The sequence below is a fragment of the Grampus griseus genome (genome assembly GCF_964374135.1).
Source record: "Grampus griseus genome assembly, chromosome: 13".
NCBI classification, from domain to species: Eukaryota; Metazoa; Chordata; class Mammalia; order Artiodactyla; family Delphinidae; genus Grampus; species Grampus griseus.
Genome location: NC_139007.1, coordinates 61,438,982 through 61,460,150, shown reverse-complemented (window position 1 = coordinate 61,460,150; position 21,169 = coordinate 61,438,982). Strand labels below are relative to the sequence as shown.

The 21,169-nt window shown below is 35.6% G+C and overlaps 1 protein-coding gene across 3 annotated transcripts in view; it reads right to left on the bottom strand.

Moving 5' to 3' along the window:
* The window catches only part of PDE7B (phosphodiesterase 7B), a gene marked incomplete at its 5' end in the record, with an annotated part of 337,157 nt that extends 316,452 nt beyond the window's left edge, over positions 1-20,705 (bottom strand). For all 3 annotated transcript variants that reach the window (XM_082668856.1, XM_082668857.1, XM_082668858.1), the window contains one exon: positions 20,401-20,705. In XM_082668856.1, the coding sequence (XP_082524982.1) occupies positions 20,401-20,421 (21 nt within the window). The remainder of the gene's footprint in view (positions 1-20,400) is intronic.
* Positions 20,706-21,169: the final 464 nt, after the last annotated feature.

Below are 21,169 nucleotides of genomic sequence, written 5' to 3'. Positions count from 1 at the left end.
CTTTCCTGAGGTAAATTATAAGGCTGCTACTGATTATATTTACATAAGACAAAACTTGCTAAGGCAACTGAACTCTTCTCTGCAAGCACTCAAACCCTTAAGAAAGCTGGAATTAGATCATTTTTGACAACTCACTGAGCCATCTGTTAGGAAAGACTGGAAGAGCTAATGAGGTGACCTAGGAGATATGGGGATATATGTATATGCATAGCTGATTCACTTTGTTATACAGCAGAAACTAACACACCATTGTAAAGCAATTATACTCCAATAAAGATGTTAAAAAAATGTTATTATGAATAGAACTTATTCTGTATTGTTGGAATTAGTTGTTTCAAATTTCATTTCTGTTATTATTGTTCCACATTATTAAAATCCAGCCATTCATATTTTCCTAAATGTCATGAATTAAAATAAAAACCAAAGAGATGGTATGAGGATATGAGATAACAATAATGATAAACAGTAATTAATAGTTACTTAGATTTTTCTACCATTCACAGTCACACACAAATACATATTTTACATATATATGTATCTCAACATATGTTTATATATACATACAGATAATTAATACATATACATATAATGAATCTATTTTTAAAATAACACTTTGAGGGATTATTATAGCCAATATAAAACAAATGGAAACTGAGCCACAGAACACTTAGTGACTTCCTTGGAGTCATAGCTTTGGTGAATGTCAAAGCCAAGACTAGATTTTGAGCTTCCTATCTTTCCCCTGGATTCTTCTCCTCAATTCATATACCTGTGTTTTTTACAATCACTGACTATCTTTTATGTAAGTGACCGTGGTCACGGGAGCACCGTAATCTGCCCCCGACATCTCCATCCAATAGGCAACTCTCTATCCTTACTTGGAGGAGAGGAACAACGTATGCCTGGTATCTTAAGAAACCAAAGCAAATATTTCCATAAATGTTGTTCCTTTTGTTGTTTAGGGTCTACGTATTCTTTGCACTTGAATTTCACATCCTTGTGGGTTACATAGGCTTTGGTGGGCTGACTGGAAATCAATAATATAATATAGTGTCTAGGGAATGATTCTTTGCCAGTTCTAGACTTTTGTATCAAAAGTCTTTGTAAATTGGAGGCGCCATACTTTCATGCGAAGGAAAATATATAATAATGGCACAATTTAAAGCAGCTGAGCTCTCATTAGGGGCCACGTGTAACTGTGATTGTACCTAAAAACATCTACGAGTGAACATGGAGCGGCATATTTATACCACAGTTTCTTTGTGCTACTCTGAAGTATGTATGGAAAATTCCTGTCGTCGGGGTCCAAGCTGGAAGCCTCAGCCCCTTCATGCTAGGAATTTATAAAGAGGCTTTCATGTCTACAGAGTCTTCTGAAGCACAAGCTCTGGCAAGGCTCCAATAATATAGGCAGCACCATGTAAAACCCAGATGCGTATATATTTGAATCATTTCCTGGCTCCTCCCCCTCTCCCCACCTTTTGATGTTGATGGAAGGCTCAGTCCTCCAACCTCTTCCTATTTATTTACATTGTCTTCCTAGGTGATCTCATTCAGTGCCAAGGCTTTAAATAGCTAATGTATTGATAGATCTAAGTACAGTTCTGATCTCTCCCCTGAACACTGCACCTCAAACTTAATGCGTCCCAAATAGGACTCCTACTTTCTTCCTGCATCTCCCTTCTCCAACCTCATCGTCCCTCAATCTTCCCCATCTCGTCAACGGTACCTGCAGTGATGCAAGCCAAAAATCTAGAATTCATCAATTGTTCTTTATTTAATTGACATGTACGCAATGTAAGTAGCACTGACTACTGAACCGAGTCCTAAGTACACACACACACAGATGCACACGCAGACACACACTCAATCTGTATAGCAATCCTATAAGGTAAGCATGGTTAGCTTCTTCCTCCAATTTTACAAGTTGGAGAATAGATTATTCAAACAAGGTTACTTGTCCAAGGTTACAAAGCTGGTAGGAGGCTGAGCCAGAATATAAACCCAGGGAGCTTGGCTCCAGAATCTGGGCTCATAAGCACTGTGTAATGCTGTCCTTCCTTTACAGCCAATCCGCCATCCATTCCTATCCATTATACTGTCAGATACTCACATCTGAACACTAACCATCACTCCACTGTCTCCGCCTCAATCCAGGCTGCCTTCACTTCTCCTCTCCTGCAATAGCCGACAGCTGCCCATGACGGCTTCTATACCCCAGCCTGCACAATCCATTCTCTGCACGGGAGCCAGAGTCATCACTTCAAGCACAAATCAGTTGAATCTCTTCCCTGTCGCCTTGGTTTCAGTGGCTTCCCATTCCCTGTGAGAAGAGTAGAATTCAGACCATGCCTGGTGAAGGTGCACACGGTCTGGGCCCTGCCTTCTTAGGCTCACACATCTCCCTCCATCCTAGCATCTCATTTTGCTCCAGCAGCCCTGGCCTTTCTGTCTTTCAAACAATGAAATTTGTTTTCTTTTTAGGGCTTTGCTCTTGCTCCTTCCTCCACCTGGATCACTCTTCTTCCAGGTCTTTGCATGGCTGCATACATTTAATTATTTCAGACACAGACAAGACTCCACTGACCTCCCAGTTACATGCCCACATCTCTACTGCCAGCAGCTAGCCATCACACTACCCTGCTTTATTTTCTTCACAGCATTTAGCAATATCTGAAATGATCTGTCTTATCTACTTGTTTACATGTTAACTGTCAGGCTTCTCTCACTAGAATGCAAGTCCATGGAGACAGGGACTTTGTCTTTTCTACTTTTATATCCCCAGTCCCTATACCACATTAGGTCCCCAAATACTTGTTGGTTGGATAAATGAATCCTGACTCTGTCATTTGAAAGCAGTGACCTTAGGCTAATTATTTAATCAATGGGAGACACAGTTTGCACATTAAAAGGGGACAATTATACCTATGTATTGAAGATTTTATGAGGATATTTAGAGATTTAAGCAGAAATTAGGATTTTTCTCAAGACCTTAGTGCTCGTGAATATAATATACGAAAGTTTTGGGCTGATTAATAGTTTGTTATATGTGCACAGCCTATGTTTCAAATCAATTAAAAGAAGTCTATACCTATCCCACTTCTAAGACCTAACACCATTACTTGTAATTCTAGATTATCTTAATTAAAGTACTAATATTATGTGCCAATCATCATCGGGCTATATACTTTCATATGTGTACATGTATATACACACATATATAGGTATTTCTAGCTATATCTGTATCTATATTTATATATCTATACCTGTCTACCTATATATATTCACATGGACACACACATATGTACATAAACTTGTAGCATATGATTATCTGAGGCACTCATAGAAAAAAAAATAATTGAGCCAGCATACTTAAGGCATCTAGGCCAAACTAAACAAGAGAAAATGTAAAATATTTGGCCTAAAATTCAATTTCAGTTAAGCCTGTGTAAAAATTCACTTGGATTGAATACTGGGCACGGTTCTGATGCTGCCTGTGCATGATGGGAAAGTCAGAAGAGACCCACCATATTACAGCTCTGAGTGTTCATGCAAGCCCCTCAACCAATATTCTTCTTAAATCGTTTCCACATGCTGATTTGTCAAGCCTGCTTCTTGATAAAATATAGGCACTAAAAGGAATGATAGTCAAAATATTTAACCAGTAATTTGACCAGAGGCAAAACATGGGTATGACCATCCTGGCATCAAGCAGTAGAACACTGGCTCAGGACGAGGGCAAGGATGCAGAGAACCCTCACTATGTGGAACATGAAACTCATCTCAGCCATACAGGAAAACTTCTCCTAGCCTGAAACTATAATAAAAAAAAAAAAAGCTATGATATCAGATTCTGGTTTGGAAATAGTGACATAATTTTAGGACTGTTTCACAGCTAGAAAATAATTGAAGTCATCTTGTGTGCTCAAGATTGCATGAATAACTTAAATGCAGGTCAAAATTACCAGGTTTATAAATTTTTTTTAAATTCAACACATTAAATTAGCTTAAAAATTATTTATGACTTCCTTTTTGATTTCCTTAAGGAAGAAACTAAATACCTGTGTTAGAAACAGAATAAATTACTCATGTACCTTTTCACAAGAATTTGCAATTAAAAACTGTGCAAAAGTGCTATTTAGTTACTCAACAGTTTGTAATCACTCCTTGTTGTTACTCTATAACGTAAATGTCTTCTCAGTTTAAAAATTCACGGAGTAACACATAAAACTTAGTTTTTTGGCTTAAATATTAAGTCAATTCTCCTTCTTTTCTGTTACCTGTAATGTATGATATTATCAATTCAAAACAGCATATTTTATAAAAACATACCACTTAATATGTTTTTAATTTAATATGCTTTAGCATACATATAGTAGGCTAAACACTGATTCTTTTTAAATCCCATTTTTTTCAATTTCTATTTTAAAAAGAAAAAAATGACATGAAAACTAGAAACACACCTATGTAAAAAGAAACTCAATAAAGCAGGATATTTCAAGCATATTTTTCTTAACTGTTTACTGTTTTTTTCTCTAAAAATATATATTTTCTAACTATTTTTAAATTGCTTGTAAATAATTAATGATTGGACGCTAGGTTAAGGACGTAGCATATTTTGCATTTATTAGCTATAATTTCAAGTTCACCTGTGCTCCAAAGATAACCCAGCACTGGAAAACCTGCATAAAGTAGTACTAGGAAAACACAAATGCCCAAGAAAAGCCAGCAAACTGGCAGAGGCAATAGATAAATACAGAACACCAAAAACCTGGTTTTACATAACTAGACGAGGATTTGACTCTAGCGTAGCTAAGTTTAATCCTGGGTAGAGTATTTTTCTTGCAACTATTTAAATAATAATTTGCTCATTCCACAGGACATAGCTAGTGTACTGAAAATAAAATTTTTTGAGTGTTTACAACACATGTGGACTAACACATAACGTCTCATTCAGAGACATTAGATTTTGCTTGCATGGAGCTATAAACTGTGAAACAATTTGGATAATGAAGAAAGTTGCTAATAGCTCATCGTACCTAATTTATATCAGCTACTATATAAGATAACATTAGCTTCCATGCAAAAAAGCCATAAATCAAGACTTAAATGATACATTTTGGTAGGTATCCTTGATTGGAAATGTGAGGTGCAGATGGAAAACTGTCTATTAACAAATAGTTATTTGACCCAAGATCTCTTTAGGATATGAGCAATCTCCAAAATGATAATGTTTCTCAAAGTACTACTGGCGAATAATAACTATAAAATAAGGTAATTATACTGATGCAATCGTAATTCTGTTTTCAAATTTTACGTAATGGATATATGCCCGTAGTGAAATATGGGAGGTAAACACATACTTATCTTTATCTACTTAGTTCATGATTTTGATGAATACAACTTCTCATTTTTAAATTTATTTCAGATATAAGAAAAAGACAATAAAATGAAAAAAAATGAGAATTACTTCTGGTGCATACTGGAGTTTTTTAATGCCATGTATGTTATCCTTAATTCTTTCTTCCCTTTCTCTCTTTCCACATCCTTTAGAGGAAGCAATGAAAGGAAAAAAGAGACAGTTGCACAGTACTTAGTATGTGCCAACCACTGTTTTAAGCATGTCATACACATTCATTCAACACAAAATCAGGACTATTAAGACAATCAGGACCATTAGTGCCACCAGTTACTTGGCAGAAACAAATGTAAATCCTATCTGGAGAAAGATAATATAACACTAGGCCTCAATTTATCTCCATATTTTTTATTTATAATGTCCAGTGCCCCATCGAAAATAACCAAGCATAAGAAAGGCAAGAAATTTGAACCAACCAGGAGCACTAGCAGACAACAGAAACAGACACTTATAAGATATAAATAAAACAAAGACTTTAAAATAATACATATAATATATACAAGGATATGATAGACAAGATTGAGAATTTTTCCAGAGATCTAGAAACTACCAAAAAAAACCCAGACTCTAGGACTGAAAATTACCATCATCATCATCATAATAAGAATATATAATATAATAAAAAAGTATAATAATACAGAAGACCTAAATAGACATTTCTCCAAAGAAGACATACAGATGGCCAACAAACACATGAAAGGATGCTCAACATCACTAATCGTTAGAGAAATGCAAATCAAAACTACAATGAGGTATCACCTCACACTGGTCAGAATGGCCATGATCAAAAAATCTACAAACAATAAATGCTGGAGAGGGTGTGGAGAAAAGGGAACCCTCTTGCACTGTTGGTGGGAATGTAAATTGACACAGCCACTGTGAAGAACAGTATGGAGGTTCCTTAAGAAACTGAAAGTAGAACAATCATATGACCCAGCAATCCCACTACTGGGCATACACCCTGAGAAAACCATAATTCAAAAAGAGTCATGTACCACAGTGTTCATTGCAGCTCTATTTACAACAGCCAGGATACGGAAGCAACCTAAGTGTCCACTGAGAGATGAATGAATAAAGAAGATGTGGCACATATATACAATGGAATATTACTCAGCCATAAAAAGAAACGAATTTGAGTTATTTGTAGTGAGGTGGATGGACCTAGAGTCTGTCATGCAGAGTGAAGTAAGTTAGAAAGAGGAAAACAAATACCATATGCTAACACATATATATGGAATCTAAAAAAAAAAAATGGTTCTGATGAACCTAGTGGCAGGACAAGGAATAAAGACGGAGATGTAGAGAATAGACTTGAGGACATGGGGAGGGGGAAGGGTAAACTGGGACGAAGTGAGAGAGTAGCATTGACATATACACACTACCAAATGTAAAATAGATAGCTAGTGGGAAGCAGCTGCATAGCACAGGGAGGTCAGCTCGGTACTTTGTGACCAGCTAGAGGGGTGTGATAGGGAGGGTCGGAGAGAGACGCAAGATGGAGGGGATATGGTAATATATGTATATATATATAGCTGATTCACTTTGTTATACAGCAGAAACTAACACAACAATGTAAAGCAATTATACTCCAATAAAGATGTTAAAAATAAAATAAAATAATACCTAAATATATATATATGTATATATATAATAATAAATACAATGAAAACCACACCTAAGCAATCATGGTAGAAATACTGGAACTCAAAGATATAAAGAAAGAATTACAAACAGTCAAAAAAAAGGACAGACTGCTTTTAAAAGAGTATTTTCTGACATTAACAAAAACAGTGAGTTATAAGACAATGTAATAATGCTATAAAGTGGGGAAAGAAAATTACCAATCTAGAATTTTCTTCCCAGGAAAAGTGCATGTAATAAAAAAAAAAGATAAATATATTTCAGATAGAAAAAACAAAACTGAACCAAATTGTCACTATACTAAAGGAAATCCTCTATGTAATCTCAGAGATGCAGGAAGGAAGAAGAGTATACATGACTGTATGAGACCATAATAACAATAATCATTATGGAGCTTAAATTACATAAAATTAAATACCTAAAAACAGAATATAATTCTGAAGAGTCACAAAAGTAGTTAAGGTATTCATCTAAGGTTTTCAAATTTCCCACAAAGTGATAAAAGTACTAATTTGCATTGTACTTTCATTAGGTCAAAGATGAATCCTGTAACCTCAATAGTAACCAGTAAAACAATGTAAAAGAATGTAAAAATAACAAGCTAATAGGAAAGGGGCAATGTAATTATAAATATACTCAATTCAAAGACAGCAAGCAAAGAGATAAAAAGAAATATAGAACAGGAAGGGCAAATATTGGGTTGACCAAAAATTTCATCCAGGTTTTTTGTAAGATGTTACAGAAAATCCCGAACAAACGTTTTGGCCAATCCAATAGCATAGTAAATCAGCATATTTAAACTCAAATATATCATTATGACATTAAATGTAAAAAGACTAAATACTCCACTGACAAGACAAATATCAGACTGAATGATAAAACAATATTTACTTATCTGATGCTTGTAAAGAGAGACATCTAAACCATAAACATATAGAAAATTAAAGACTAAGAGAATGAGAGATAAGTCACACAGACACTAACAGAAAGCTAGTGGTACAGATTTTAGTATTAGTCAAAGTAGACTTGAAGGCAAAATCATTAATAGAGAAAAAAAGGGATATTTTATTATGAGAAAAGTTTCAATTCAACAGGATGATATAACAGTTCTAAATTTGTATCTAACTAAGTATTTGTCAACCTTTTTTCCATTATCATCCCATTTCCTTAAGCAGACTTTTTAGATTTGTTTCTCCTAATCACTTCCTTCCAAAAGAGTTTAATACCATATACACTGTATATCTGTTTATGTACAGATTATATACATATGGCCCTCTTTGGAAGGCCATAGACCATTGTGATATGTATTGATTTTTTTGCTTCCTGAGAACCAACTATTAGATTTGAATTACTGAATTAATAATTTTCTAATTGACTTGTATAGAGCGCTGTACCTAACAACCACAGAATCCAAACTCATTTCAAATGTATATGAAACATTTATAGAAGTTGGCAATATGTTGAGTCATACAAATAAGATACAACAAATTTCAAAGATCTAAATCATGTATGATCAATTATGATCTACGACCATGGTAGAATTATACTAGGAAACAATGACAAAAAGATAACTAGAAAACCTCAGTATGTCTGAAAATTAATAAATGCATTTCTAAATAATCTAAGTCCAAAAAGAAATTACAATTGAAATTGTTTTGAGCTACCTGATGATGGAAACTCTAAATTTGGGGATGCAACTCTGTTAGAGAAAAATTTATTGGTTTAAATGTATTTATTCAAAAAGAAGAAAAACTGAAATGTTATGAGCCAAAAAAAAAAAAAAAAAAAACCTGAGAAAATAGAAAAAAAAAGCTCAGAAAAGAAGAAAAAAAGGAAATAATAAAAGACTAAAATTAATACATATAGACAATAAATACACATAAATAAATAGGATTTAGGGCTTCCCTGGTGGCGCAGTGGTTGAGAGTCCGCCTGCCGATGCAGGGGACATGGGTTCGTGACCCGGTCTGGGAAGATCCCACATGCCGCGGAGCGACTAGGCCCGTGAGCCATGGCCGCTGAGCCTGCGCGTCCGGAGCCTGTGCTCTGCAACGGGAGAGGCCACAACAGCGAGAGGCCCACGTACCACAAAAAAAAAAAGAGGATTTAAAAAGTCAAAAGTTGTTTACTTGAAATATCTAATAAAGTTGATAATCCTTTCAAAACTGTTGGAGAAAAACAATAAAAACAGAAATGGCACAGTAAACTAATAGTAAAAATAGAAAGTTAGACTAATATTAAAGCAGGGAATTATGAACAACTTCATGCTAATTACAAAATTTTGATAAGATAGTTGACCTAGAAATATACAACTTACTGAAACTGAAAATAAAAGTAGAAAACCTGAATAACCCATAAAAATTAGTGAAATTAAAACCGTAATTAAAATCTTGCCCACAAAATATTCCAGGACCAGATGGATTTGTTTACAATTTCTAACAAATATTTAAGCAATAACATGAATCTATATAAATCTACCTCCTCCAAATTTTTAAAGGGTAATATTTTCTAACTACTTTTATGAGGTCAATGGAACCTGGTTGTTACCAGAAAGAATAATTTTAGGCTAATTTTTTTATGAACATAGTTGCAAAATCCTAAAAATTATTAGCAATCCAGAAACAAGGTAATAATGAATTAAAAAAAAAAGAAGCATAACACATCATGACCAAATTGGGATTACTCCAGGACTTCAAGTTTGAGTTGACATTGTAAAATCAGTCACCACCACAACAGAAAAATAGAGAAAAATCACATGGTAGATATCAGAAAGAACATTTGATAAATCAAATATTTATTCATGATAACTCTTAGCAAACTAGAAATAGAAGAAAATTTCTCAATATTATAGAGACTATAATACTGAATGACAGAATGTTGAAAGCTTTCCTTCTAAGACTGAAAATAATACACTACCCACTGTTACTCTTCAACAATTTACTGAAAATCCTAGCCAGTACAATAAGACAAAACTGTCAGTATTAAAAAAGAATATATATGCCTACCATTATTCTTGGATAGCATGATTGCCTACATAGAATATAAAAAGAATCTACAGATAAAATATTTGAGAATTCCCAAGTGAGTTTAGTAAGGCTGCTGATAACAAATTGACACACCAACAATTAATTGGTTTTCTATATATTAGTAACAAAAAGTAAAAATTGAAATTGAAGAGATAATATTTAGAATAGCATCAAAATACTAAGTGTTTAGTAATATATCTAGCAAGAAATGTGTAAAATGACCACAAAGCAAGCTAGAAGATATTATTGAGAGACATTAACAAAGACCTAAATAAATAGAGGGATATACTATGTTCATGAATTGAAAGACTCAGGAAAGATGTCGAATCTTCCAAAATTGATCAATAACCAAAATTTCAGTTTTAGGTAAGAATCTTAAGTTAATTCTAAAATTTATATGGCAATGTAGAGAATGAAGAATGAACAAAATAATCTTGAAGAAGAGAACAAGAGATTTTATGAATGGGAGATAACATACATAGCAATCAAAGATATTAAAATATATCAAAAATTCCTATAAATTAATATATAAATGACTTGTTTAGACACGTCACAAAGAGGATATTTACATGGCCAATATATATGTGCAAAAGTGCTCAAACTTGTCAATAATCAGGAAAATGCAAATTAAAACCACCATAAGCTATCACTACACACCTCCTAAATGCTAATATGTAAGGTTAGCGAGGAAGGGAATTATCATACATACATTGTTTGTGGGAGTGTAAATTATTTTAACCACCTTGAGCAGTTTTGAATTTTCTACTGAGGTAGAACAGAAACATTCTCTGTGGCCCAGCAACTAATTCCTAGGTGTATGCTCAGCAGAAATACATGTACAGGTGTATCAAAAGAATGCTCAGGCCAGTATTATTCATAATATTAACAACTAGATAAAACTGAAATGTTTTTCCACAGTAGAATGGGTGAATAAATTGTTGCATATTCAAATAATTAGACACTATGCAATAATGAAATTAAATTAGAGCCATATGCAACAACCTAGTAAGTCTCACTGTATAATGGTGAATGAAAGAATGGAGGAGGCTTGATGGGATTTCTGAGGTGGCAATAATGTAATAATGTTCTATTTCTTGGCTTGGGTAATTGTTATATATTTGTTCACTTAAAATTAGTGAATCATTCTGTACATTTATATGTTGGGTATTTCTCTGTATGTGTGTTATAGTTTAAAAATAAAATAAAAAACTATATTTCTCTTAAATGTTTAAAACATCCAACAGGATTACGCCCAAAATAGTTACAACTCCATGAAATAATTTTTATAACTGTAAGCAAATAATACCAGTTGATACACACATGATGCTTACTACCTTTCATGCACCGTTCTAAGCATTTTACAAACAAAACTCATTTGATCTTCTCAACAACCTTATGAGGCAGATATTTTAAACACCTTCATCTTATAAATAAGTATAGTGCGGGCCAGAGAGATTAACTGGCTTAGGATCCCAGAGCTAATGAATGGTGCCAGATTCTGCACTGTTCATCATTACGGTTACACTGCCTTTCAGAACAAAACTTCTGAAGTTTAAAGTGTCAGATTCACCCACTGTGGATGAACTTAAAATGAAATAATGTTTCCTCTATACACTGGAACCTCATATAAATAAATATATTGTGTAGATTGCTTTAACATTTTGAAATAGATATTTTTATGTTTTGTATAATAATTTAAAAAGACTTTTCCTAACTCATGCTTAGAATGATCGAAGATGGATTTAAACACAGTGCATTTGAAACGTATAAAAACAATAAAAAACTGTCATTAAAAAAGCTAGGGTTGAATTTCAACTCTATTAGTTTTAACTTCTGTAAACCTCAATTTCCTTGCCATTAAAGTGGGCATAATGGGGCTTCCCTGTTGGCGCAGTGGTTGAGAGTCCGCCTGCCGATGCAGGGGACACGGGTTCCTGCCCCGGTCCGGGAAGATCCCACATGCCGCGCAGCGGCTGGGCCCGTGAGCCATGGCCGCTGAGCCGGCGCATCCGGGCCTGTGCTCCGCAACGGAAGAGGCCACAACAGTGAGAGAGGCCCGCGTACCGCAAAAAAAAAAAAAAAAGTGGGCATAATGAATCCTCTCCTAATAGGAATGTTGTAAGAAAGAAGTGACTTGACATTTGTGCCCTGAACTAAGCGACTAATTACATATGAAAGCTAATCCATCTGCGTGTGTAGTGAGTAAACCTTCGAAAGTTTAGAACATAAAGGCACCTCATTTTAAGTTCACATTTAAGAGACTTAAAAAGTCAAAAATGCTAAATAACTCGCCCAAAGTATTACACTTAGTAAGGCTAGCATCCGGAGCTTGAACGCAGGGATTTAGGTTACAAGGTCAGTGTTCCATGAAAAAAGTTTGATTCTCATTTTTTTCTTCCTGCTTTCCCTTCTCTCTCCACATAAAATACACATTTTTATAAATTACATATTGTTGCCAATTAATTCAATAAATGTATCTGACCTATTTTTAAAAAGATTTACGTTAAAGGAGACATATTTTAAGTAGGCTATATTCTCCAACTGACTGTTTTTGACACAAATACCATTAAAAGTTTTTATAGGGCTTCCCTGGTGGCGCAGTGGTTGAGAGTCCGCCTGCCGATGCAGGGGACACGGGTTTGTGCCCCGGTGCGGGAGGATCCCACATGCCGCGAAGAGGCTGGTCCTGTGAGCCATGGCTGCTGGGCCTGCGCGGCCGGAGCCTGTGCTCCGCGGCGGGAGAGGCCACAGCAGTATATAGTTTTTATATACATTTGTCTTCAAGTTTGAGAAGGGTTTGCCCTCTGTCTCTCTCATGCACTCACAGAGACACTCAGGGGCAACATATTAATGAAAAAGAAGATAGTATTTTTCAATTACTTTATTATTAGCCATTGGATTACTTTTAAATGATTAATAATTTTTTTAAAAAATTAAAAAGGATTTGTAGAGAAAAATTTAGAATGTCATTCAAAACTCCTATCATACATTAAAAGCAGATAAGCAGTTGTTTCAGAATGGAGAGAGGGGTAGAGGGAGGGACTACAAAGGCACAGGAAGAAATTGGGGGATGATGGATATGTTAATTATCTTGAATGTGGTGATGGTTTCACTAAAGTATCAAACTTATCTAATTGTACACTTCAAATATGTGCAGTCAATTGTGTGTCAATTATGCCTCAATAAGATTGTTTAAAAAAAAAAACTGCTATCATACAAATTCCGATCTGTTTTGTGTTTATCCCTTTTGTTTTAACTTAAAGATTGTTCTTTACTCCAAACACAATAAAAGTCTAGAAAAATAGAAAATAAAAATTACTAAATAATTAAAATAACTAATACTTATATTTTCCAAATCAAACTAAAAACCAAATTAAAATTGTTTTCATTTCATTGAAAAAGCAAGAAGACTAGTCTGAAAGACATGGAAATATACTATATTTCTATGACATGGAAAACAACTTTTTCCTTAAATTTAATGACCTTTTCTAAATCAAGGCATTCTTTAGACCTCTGTATTACTGCAGCATCTCCTTTTACGAGAATACATCTACACTTTTGTGAATGACTGAGTTCTTTCATCTGGCTGGACACAGTTGGCAAGTGGCATAATGGGAAAGGGAAATGAAAGTCTTTTTTTTGTTTCTCCTGAAAAACCAAGAAAGGTATAAATCATATTGAAACTGAAGCATTAGTTGCTTGTATTACTGCACAAACTACACATCTTAATACAAACAGTGTTTTCTACTGTTTTATGAATAAATGGTATTATAGCATACTTTTAATTTTAAAAGTCCATGATGTGTGGTTTCCTTAAACACTATTTGAATAAATATAAATTGTGCATATTTAATTAATTTGAAAAATTAAACCAAATTGACCAATTCTAAAAGAGAAAATTTAGTTAAAGTGTTCAAAGCAATAAAATACATAGTCAAATATGTACATTTAGTTTATGGAGAAAGGTCTCAAATAGTTGGGCAGGCAACGGGCCAAAAAGTTTTCTTATGAAAACTTTGAAACGTCTATGAAAGCTGGAAGGAACTTTGAGCTTGACTAAGCCTCTCCTTTTGTACATGAGGAAACTGGTGCCCTGAGAGATGATTGGCCCAAAGTTACTCACGCAGGAGACCTGGGCTATCTATCTCCTCACTTCCTGGACTCTTTCTTCCGGGGCACGATGGCCTCCCTACCTGTGTTAAAGGCACACGGGAGAAATTCAATACGATTGAAGGAAGAAGCTAATGAAGCAATTAAAAAACAGAACTCTTTCTTCTTTTACTTTCTAATTTTCCTCTCAACTTTAATTTAAATATCACGCAGTAATAAATAAATATACATAATTTTTCCACTGTGTATGTAATAAACTTATGAGGAGAAAAGCTGAACAATTCTAAAGTATATACCTGAACAGATAGTCGTCCCCATCCCATGCTCAAAGTTCTCCTGCCAGAGGCTTCCACTGCTAAGTTTTTTATTTGAATTTCTAGAAATTTTCCATCAGTGTGTGTGAATGTGTATATGTAGTTATACAAATGTTAATGCAGCTTTTTTTCACTTAACACATCTTGAAAATCATTCCAGACTGTGCATGTAGATCTAGCTTATTCTTTTAAGTAACTATATAGCATTTTATTGTATGGATTCAAAATAAGGTACTCAACAACTCGCCTATTATTAGTTTAGGTAGTTTCTGAGTTTTTATATTACAAAAAAGGCAAAAATAAACATAATTTGATATGTTCTTAGACTAAGATTTACTAGGGTCAAAGAATATGTAAAACATTGAAAATTTAGTATCTTTATTTTAGATATCAAATTTTGACCAATTCAGGTATATGTTAACCTCCTTATGTCTACACCTGAACCCATGGAAATACCTCTCACCCCAGACTAACCCTGGACCCGACCTCCCATCCCGGGGAAAAGAAGAATGTTTTTTAAAACTCAAAACTCTTAAATATCCTTCAGTATATTTAAATTATGTACAAACTCCTGTTTTGAACTGAATCCTTTTTTGTATGTCTGAAGCAGTGAGAAGGTAATGATGATTTTCATCATGTAGAAAGGATACCTTATATATTTATTTACATGTTAAATATGAATGTAAAACATAAAAAGGTATTAATAAGACAAGAATCTGAGCAGGAATTTTAATGAAAAATTTTGCACATATTCACCAACAATTAGAAAAGAAAAACTAAAACAAATATTACTTCAAATTTTACAAAAGGAAGCTCCATCAAAATCTCATTACCAATCTTAATTTTTTCCATCTTCTCCTTACAAATGCAAGAAAGGGAAGAAAGGGAGGCAGGAAGGAAGGAAGAAAGGAAGGGTGAAGGGAGCGTGAAGGATGGAGGGGGTATGTATGACATAAACTTTCTTTACTGGTATATTGACTAAGGCTATTATTTTCATACTTCTATACTGTATGCAAATAAATTTATAAAGCATTCATGAAAGGGTTTTGATTTTCAATACTGGGGTATTTATACACTAATATATTAAGAATTATATATTGCTTAATAGACTTATGTGTGTTTTGTGTCATGTTATTTTTAGGTTTATCCAAAACTACAAACCCTGTCCCCTATTCTCCAAGCTTGAGACGTTATCTGTAAACCATACCCAAAGGAGATGCCAGAGGAATGCTCTGACCCAAGTAGGATCCAACCAGTGCCTGGATTAGAGTAACTCAATTGCATCAAATTCCACCAGCAGGATGAGGCAGCCACCTTGTACCATAGGCCCCAGGTCTCAGAGCAGATACTCAATGGACAACCAAACCAAAAACATCTTTCTTCTGAGGATTCCTCCAAGTTAGTTATTATCAAGTTTTCAGTTATTCCCTAAAGAAACCAGAATTGGAGCGGAAGAGATATTAAAGTGAGATAGCACAGAAAATCTAGGACAATGATTGGCACTTAGGAAAAAGACACTTGTCACATTAAAGTCTCCAGCTACAGTGAACACAAAGCACATTCCTTTACTGTCTGAAGGGGAGCTACAGCCACAGAGCAGCACATCAGCCTCAGAGGAGAGAAAGGGGGCGAGGACAGGTGGTCTTCCCTGGGGAGCAATAGTCCTCCTGTGGAGAAATTCTCCAAAACCCAGGGACTTGTTTTTGTTTTTCCTTAGCAATGAGGGTATTTTGGAGGTGAAATTGCATAAATTTGGATAACTGAGTAAAGGCAAACTTTTAAGGGAAATGGTAGAAATAAAGGATGGGAGAGGTGGGAGAATAAAAAGAAATTAATGCTAACTAGTCAACATTAATCTTGTCAGGGTGAAGTTCAGAATCTGGAAAGGAAAAAGGCATCCCAGAAGTATTCCAAAAGCCTCATTTTAAAGAGGAGGCAGTTAGGGCCTCCAAAGTTTAAGAAATTTGCCTTAACTCACACAGGTCTTCTCTGAAAGTTCTGAGCCACTTTGGGAGGTTTCCTGCCACCAAGAACATTCCTGCGACACTACAAGGCATCAGTGGTCAAGCCCATCACAGCCTGGGAACCCTCCTTGCTTGCACCAAATGGCTACTGGAACCTGGGGCTGTTGTCGAAGTTCTCAAAGGACTCCTGCTTTCTGGAACTCCTAGGGGTTCCAAGTCCAAGTGATGATGGAGAAGATATCAGTGCACTGATTTAATTCACCATTTCAAACCTATACAGTAGCTTAATCAACAAAAGGGAAAACTTTGGCTTCCTTTCACATTATATTTTTTAAGGACACCATTACAAATATATCATTTCAAAAGAATGACAATGCTTCCGTTGGTCATATTAAAGACTACAATAATAGGCGTAAATATCTATATAGATGGAAAATTTAGATTTTTTTCTTGAATTCAGTTGCATAAAGCCACCTCTTTTGTTTTTCTTCATCACCACCTCCCTTCCAAATTCTCTCTGTTCCTCCATTTCTCTGCCCAGGCTCCACTATTTGTTTAAGTTCAACCAGAATGTAAGTTTCCTGAAGGTGGGAATCACTGCTTATCTGTCTTTTTATTCACTTTGCCTCAGTAGACATAGCCCTTGACATGTTGAAAGCACACAGTAATTTTTTTTTAATGAAGGTTTAACACTTACATTTTTATATACAAATGGAATTTAAAAAAAAAACTCCAAATAAGAATACTGTAAAAAGTTTCATCTAAAAAAGGATTGTTAGAAATAACCCAATACAACCAGTTTCATTTACAGGTGATGAAACTGAGATCAAGAGTGAGCAAGTGGCTCAGAGTCATCCCACTAGTTAGATCCTGAATAAGGGTGCCCACTGGTCCCCTGCCTCTATCTACTGCTCTTTTTAGTGTGCTCCATGCAATCACTTTCTACGTACAAATTAAATCATGTAGATACCTAAGCGATTCTTGGGAAAGTATAACTACATTGATTATACACTAGAACTTTGACGCATTTTGTTGTACTCTTTGTTCAAATCTCTAACAATGCCTGGAACGTAGTAGATATTGTCAGTTTGGGTTTCTACATCCCTTTATCCCTTCTATCCCCCAAATTTCCATATTGACCACTTTAAAGATTGCTAACATACCAAGTATGCATCACCTCAGGAATCAAAGTTAGCATGTTGACAAAGCCACCTAGGATGCTTGTAAAGCCGATGGTGCTGATGCCTGTAAAGCACCCCAAGGCTTCCTCCCACAAGAGGGATGGGCGTGCTCCCCAAGACACATTCTCAGGAGAAGTGAGGATGCCCAAGGGGAAGCTCTGAGGAGGAATGGGGATGCCACCACGGGGCGGCGCTGAGAGAGAGGGTCTCATCTCGTTTCCAAATGCCAAATCTCTTCTTCTTTAGCTAGACTTGCCTCCTAGAAGAGAGATTCCTACTTGTCTGTGAATTCTCTGGGATATATAAGCTGAATCCATGGCATGATGGAGTCTTTGGGTAAAAAGTTCTGAACATTGAGGGTCCTTCAAAGAGTTACCCCCCAAAAGTCAAGGTAAGTTGAACCACTTAGAATACCTGTTAGCTTCTACATTTAGATGTTCTAAAGTCTATTCTGATTCTTAATTTTGACACTTCATTTTAATATAATGAGGCCCTTTTAGTCTTGCTTGGGATTAGTTTACTGCTTAATAAATTCCTTCCAGCACTATGTTCTGTCAGTCAACAAGCAGCTTCCCCTGTGATTTGAGCCTGCTTAACAACAAATTCAACTTTGGAAGATTAATTACTAGGCAGAGGCATTTCCATGTGGTACATGCTCACTTTGAGGAAACTTGGTCATTTTACTTTTGCATCTGTTTGGGGTAACAAGGTTCTCTGGCTGAAAAGAACACCAGTCAATGTTTGCAATGCCCTCCTACATAGATTATACTTTAGGTTGGACTAACACAAAAGCTTTTTTCAAAGACAGTTGAAAATGCCATATTTGAAATTTATTTAAATAATTTACAATATATGAAGGGTAGTAAATTCTCAGCGAACATTTTAACTAGGTATTTATTGAGAACTGACAATGAGTAACTTTGTGCTGAACATCGTGAATGGCCTTACAAGATGTACTGGTGCAATTAATTTCCCAAAGTTGGTGTCTGCTACTGACACATCTTGGATTTTTCCACCCTTGCCCTAAGTAACTTGATTCAAAACAGAGTTTCTCCCAGCTAATTGGCTGACATATAGTCACCACTGATTTTGTCTCATGGTCAACTGAGTACACTCTGAAATCATACAGCTTACAGAGTCAGGTAAAAACCCTTATAAAGAGGATACAGACTTTGGAGTTGCAACTCGTCAACTCTGGGCTTCTACTTCAGACAAAAAGCGACTTAATTTTATTAGAGAAAATGTCAATCAAGACGTTACTACTGACACCCGTCTTTGTTTCACCAGCCAGTAATAAAAGATAAAGCAGAGGAAATGGAGGAGCTGCAGTTAGGCATTTGCAACACACAAAGTCCTTGTTTTCCCACTAGGCGCTGCAGAAAAGCAATTGTCCATTCACAGCACATCCTCTGCATTTCAGACCTAATATTTTTGCAGTTCTTAACTTGGTACATTACACTCTTATGAAGTTAATTTCATTAATTCTTTGAAATTCACTATGTGTTTTACACTTGGTTATTAATCTTACTGCTAACATGACCCAGTTTTAAAAATTTCTCTTAACGTTGAGAATAGAAACCTTTGGGAAAAAAATCAAGCAATTCTGGAAACAGTAAGGGTTTCAAACAACCCTGTCTTACTTGCTATTTTATAACTTTGAGAAGGGTAATAAGGAAATCCATGTGAACCATATATTACTTGAATTGCTCCTACAATAACTGACTCTAGATAGGAATGATTTTTAGCAGGGGTCCCCCTCAACCCATAATAATAATGTGTCACTGAAAACAATATTAGCCCTGGGTTTAATTGCCCTGCTTCCCACCCTGGCAACGTTTAGGGGTTTACTGTATATAAATGCATATGCCTGCCTTCAGGGGCAAAGAGGTTTACTGTAACATTTTAATAGTCATGCTGGCTGAACACATGAAGAACAGAATCTATAGAAGATTAATTAGTCCCCAGGCTCAATCACTCAAGTGCCTAATTAAATATCTCACTCTGCTTTCAACTATTGTAGGAAAAGATAATTAGCAAATTTGCAGTGCTAATAAAGAAGTTTTATTCTCCTTTATAAATAATGAGATCTAAATCATTGGTCATGTAACTCAGTACCTGCATCTCCCCTGTTGACTTCTAAATCCAGAACATTTAAAAAAAATGCAACAAAATGATAAAGTGCATTTTCCTCAAGAGTTCATTTTTCTGACACACCTCGTATAGGTTTTTCTACCTTCAATCTCATTATTAGCTTCCTCCTCTCTTCCTACTAATTTCTTCATCTTCTATCAACCAACATGACAAACTCAAGAGAAAAAAGGATTTTCTTTTTCTCTGTTCTGCAACCCTCACTAATCTCTTTACCAATATTTTCCTGTCCTGTCCCACCAAAAAGAAAAATTGACTCAACTCTAAGATTTACATTGGAGAAGAAATATTGCATTCATTAAAAAAGAAGCCAAAGGAAAAAAAGCAACCCTCCTCAGGAGGGGCTCAAAGTGCAGCGAAAAGGCCAGAGTATCTCATTAGGCTGCTTGGAATGAAACAGTTAATTCAGGGTAAGTGATAATGTTTAGTCAGTTCGCCTAGAAAAAGGAAGGAAATTCAAAAGCTGGTTGCTGTAGTAACAATCACAGACCAAAAAATATATACATACAGGTTCATTTAAAATAAAACTCCTGCCATCTCTCTGTGACTCTGTTCTCTCAAGAAAAATGAGTTGCCGCTGAAATCTCTTGTACCTACCTCAACCATTAAACAAGACATTTAACCATAGTGGCAGTTCTGTGACCTTTGAATGCCGTGAAATCTCTGAGCGGTGCTGCTTGTTCATGAAGACTTGTGCTGCGGAATCCAGCAACTTCATCCAGGATTAGGAAAATAATTAAAAAAAAAAAAAAAGTAACACAAAAGCACACAGAGAGATCGGGGAGGAAGGAAGGTAGAAAGAAATTCTCTCTGGGTGAGTATAACACGTTTCTTTCTCCCAGGCAAGTAAGTGCTGGGATGGAGCCGAGCCTGCTGCAGTGCCCAGACCCACCGACTGGCTGGGGGAGCAGGCAGCCGGCCTGCTAGGCTGGGAGGTGCTGTCAGTTGCCACAGGCAAGGAAAAGCGGAGACCAATCGGCTTCAACTCTGGCAGCTTACTGGAGTGGAGCCTTTTCTGTGTCTGTTTCCTCATTTCAGGAGTGACGTCAAAGGGTTTAGTTTTCCTCTGCATGTGCTATTAATTTTAAAGTGCTGTGCTATGGAAGAATGTGTGTGTGCCTGGGCACCCCGCTCTCGGGAGAACCCAAGAGACATTTTCTGTTTTCAGGAAAAAATTTTAACAATTGAAACTACCTTGTGGTGAGGTGTATCAAAAAACAAAATAGACGAGAAACACTGAGCTAAAAGATAGCAGCAAGATTTATATTTTCTCCAATGTGAGTGTATGTACTTTTGCCCACTTCCCAGCTGTTGCCTGTGTTTGAACTAATTCGCTTTTACCCTTACCTAAAAATGAGGTGTTAAT